Source organism: Solanum tuberosum, unplaced genomic scaffold (assembly GCF_000226075.1).
Source record: "Solanum tuberosum cultivar DM 1-3 516 R44 unplaced genomic scaffold, SolTub_3.0 scf00213, whole genome shotgun sequence".
Classification (NCBI taxonomy): domain Eukaryota; kingdom Viridiplantae; phylum Streptophyta; class Magnoliopsida; order Solanales; family Solanaceae; genus Solanum; species Solanum tuberosum.
This window is the reverse complement of record NW_006239141.1, coordinates 793,216-797,022: the sequence shown is the minus strand read 5'-3', so window position 1 is coordinate 797,022 and position 3,807 is coordinate 793,216. Positions and strand designations below refer to the sequence as shown.

Here is a 3,807-nt window from a genome sequence, read left to right as displayed (position 1 = left end):
AACTTCGCTGAAAATAATATGTTTGGTGTGTGGGTGAACAAACCCAACACTATGGAAGCTTACATACCTCTTAGATATTAAACCCATGGCGAAAATCCGCAACAAAACGCAAGACTCTCGACGAACACTTTGATCATCTCCTCTTTTCTCTTCTTGAACTCTAAACTAAAACCCTAGGGTAATTTTAGGATTATAAAACTGAACCTAATAGGATTAGACCCTTAAAACCTTACTAAAAACGAATTAAATCTGATTGGGTAAGGAAAAGACCAAAATATCCCTCACTATTCCGATTTTGACTTTCTTTAACTGGGCAGCCTAACTTCAAAAGGCCATATCTCACTCATCCGAACTTGAAAGTTAGCAAACTCGGTGGCGTTGGAGAGATAATTCAAAGATCTTTCCTACGGTATCTGGTAGCACACCTAACTCATCCTGACCTAGGAGTTATGGTCGTTTGAAGTTGACCCAAAACTCATATTTAGCTTAACTTGCAAAATTTCAGATTTCGCTATTTCCCATTCGATTCTTTTTCGAACTCAAGGTGCTACATCTAGTGAACTTAACACTTAAGAAATTTTAAATTCCTCGGTAAAATCCTACTGACAACAAAGGATGGTTCAAGTCTTAGCTCAAAACTTTTCTGGGGTGTTACAATAACGACCTATAAGAAATATCAGCAGAAGTAAGTCTCACCTTTGAAGAGAGTATTATGCAACGCCAATATCAGGAACTGAAGCAAAAACAACACAGAGAAAATTAAACAGAGCAAAACAAAGTAAGGAAGAGGATTGAAAATACAGTGTAATGACAAATCAAGTGTTGATTGCCAAGTTTTACAATGACCTACGTCATTCCGTAAAGATATATACATACAGACATGACACTGTATCACAACTACAGCCAAAATATGACAAAATTTGGTGACAACTCAGATAACATTGTGTAGAATAACTTGTTAATGTAGTGTTCTTACTCCTTAGCGGCTTATATAAATACTACACGGACCCAACATGCTTCGTTTAATGTAACGATTTTCATTGTAATAATACAACTTAAGCAGTTAAGTACGCTTAGCTGCCAAATGCCTCTATATTAACATAGGCAGAACATGGCACATTCATGTACATATTCAAAACATATAAACAAACTGTAAAAACCAAAAACAAATTCATATTGATGTTTAAATAGATATAATAACCAACCATCCACTGTACCAGACCTATTAATCTGAATAGGGATTAATGATCTGCAGCCCTAACAGTCAGCAGAGGCTTCCAATCTATTGGTATGATACTGAAAAAGTGTTTATTTTTAAAAAGAGGGGGAAAAATTGGGGGTAGGAGAAGCGGAAATGGGAGAGAGGAATGCAAGATGTGGAATCAAACCCTCACCAACAACATGAAAGTTCAAATAACCAACCTACTAACTGAACTAATAAGGTTGTTCAATTTGCTAGACAACATTATCCTTGCCCTGGCTGTCATTCTTTCTCTTTATTTGAACTAGGCTCTGCTTGTAATTGAAAACCCAAGAGCGACCCATGATTAGGTCCAGCTGAAAGCCAAGATCTATAACTTGTCTTGTTGTAGGGTCATATAATACCAACTGTGAAGTTTCTGTGATTTCGAAAATCATCTTATCATCCTCCCAGACGCTGCGAGGCCAATGAGCAACTATTTGAGGTTGAACATTAAGAACTTTGGTCCAACTACCCTCTAGGTTCATCGCCCACACATCATATATGGATGTCATTGGTTTACCAGGATCACCAACTAAGATAGCAAGTGAGTCACCATGCAACATAAGCTTTCCCCACTGTGCCTTTGGGATATCCGGGCCTTGCATCTCCCCAAATTGTTCGCTGCCCATATCAAACGAGCATATGCGGAAGATATTGTCTAGACGCCCAGAGAGCCAATAATATACCCCGTTGAGATGTGTAGCACCAATGGACTCGTGTAAGTTACAACAGTCAGGGAAATCAGGTCTCAGGTTCCTCCATGAGTTGTTGCGTAAGGAATAGACACTAACAATGCAATTAGGGGAAACGCCCAGTCCCCAGTCATCCCAAAATGTTCGAATACATAGAACCTTATAATCTCGAGTCAACGGGTCAAACCCCAATGCAAACTGATTATCATGATCTTTGAATGGCTGAGGCTCAAAGGACACAGGAGGCAGAGGCCAGAACTCCCTGGTGGCAGGATTCCACAAAGCCAAGCGAGCATCGTCTTCATCAAAAAATGCTGCTTTTTCCACCAAGAATAGGCCATCAACTGGCCCAGCTATGGACATGAAATCAGTGACCCTCTGAAGCTGATGGACAATTTTTTGTTCAGGGGAAACACCTTGAACTATTTTGGCAGGGAGCAAGGAAAAAGCAATGGACTTTGATTTATCCGATATGGTTAAGTTACAAATGAGGAGACGGGCATGATTATGCTTGTGATGAAAATGCATTTCTATAAAACTTGGACTTGTGATGAGAGCATACCAATGTTTGCACACACATTTGAAACGTAAAAGTGATTCCACAGGCAACCTTAATAGAACATCCACTAATAAATCTTCTGGTAAATGACGTCTACCAACCATAATGGTGTTCCCAATTTATCTCCTGTGAAACAAAAATTGAGTAGTACTATTATGATGTGATCAACTAAAAACACAAAACAAATAGAAAATTGAAATTCATAAAAGGCTGAAATTCTCCCAGTGTCGTTAAGAAACAAAATTTCGAAAAATGCTCTTAAAAGATTTGAAATTTTCCCATTTCATCTGCTTTTCATTAGGCAACCAAATGATCCCTCTAAATCACAACTTAGCATATACAGCAATTCTACAAGTAAATACACAACAATTTCGACCAACTTGGAAATGGTTTAACTTAGCACAACTTTCATTCCGGTCCGGTGCCCAGTCTTAGTTGAACCCATACAGTTTGAATCACACAGTGAGTTGGGATACAAAAACCATAACAGAAACAGAGTAACAAAACCCTATATTATCACCAAAATAGAGAAATTGAAAATCTAACCTTGTAAGCTGAGGAAGAAGAATGAGAAATGAGAGTAGTGAAGAAGAGGCAAAAACGTTGTCAATTTATTGTACTCGGATAAGCTTTTGGTTGGCAGATATTCTCCTTCTTTTTCTTTTTATGTTTTATGGTACCTACAACCTACCTACCTTTATATTTTTACTAGATAATGTTGCCCGTGCTATGCACGGGCCCAATAATATTTTGGGGCTAATAATCGAGTTTTTGAAGCGATTGTTTGCATGGATAAAGGAATAAGTTTTTTTTTATCACAAATCAGTACTTTCTTTGACGCTATTTAAGGCATAATAAGAGTACCCACATACAACATTTTTGAAATATTTTATGTTGTCAATTATCATGATTTATAGTATTTTTACGCAATTTTTAAATATAAAAAAAAAAAGACAAATAAATTAAAATGGACCCAATAAATGTTATTTTTGTTGTCTCAATTTATGTGACACAAATGAAATTTGGAGAGTCATCCAAATTTTCATATTTTTAAAAAAAAATGTTTGAAGTTATTAATTATTGTGATTTATAATATTTTTATGTAACTTTGAAATAATGTACATTACTGGTCACTTTGTCCTAATTTATGTGATATGGATAAAATTACAAAATTAACCCTTTTAAAATGTCTTTCAGATATTTTAAGTTGTTAATTATTATTATTTATAATACTTTTTTGGTAATATTAAAATGATATGTGTTATTTTTTCTGTCCCAATATATGTGAGCCTGATAAAATTCTGAGAGTCAAC

At 36.0% G+C, this 3,807-nt stretch overlaps 1 protein-coding gene across 2 annotated transcripts; it reads right to left on the bottom strand.

Annotated features, from left to right (window-relative positions):
- Positions 1 to 1,152: 1,152 nt before the first annotated feature.
- Positions 1,153 to 3,142, bottom strand: LOC102604769 (F-box only protein 8-like). Of its 2 annotated transcripts, none has more exons than XM_015312781.1 (2): positions 3,041 to 3,142; positions 1,153 to 2,620 (listed from the first exon to the last, which is right to left on the bottom strand). In XM_015312781.1, exon 2 carries the CDS (start codon positions 2,596 to 2,598, stop codon positions 1,456 to 1,458), a length of 1,143 nt encoding a protein of 380 aa, XP_015168267.1. In that variant the 5' UTR covers positions 2,599 to 2,620; positions 3,041 to 3,142; the 3' UTR covers positions 1,153 to 1,455. The 2 variants fall into 2 exon arrangements, with proteins under 2 accessions (XP_015168267.1, XP_006356320.1); XM_006356258.2 differs by lacking the exon at positions 3,041 to 3,142 and adding an exon at positions 2,875 to 3,032.
- Positions 3,143 to 3,807: the final 665 nt, after the last annotated feature.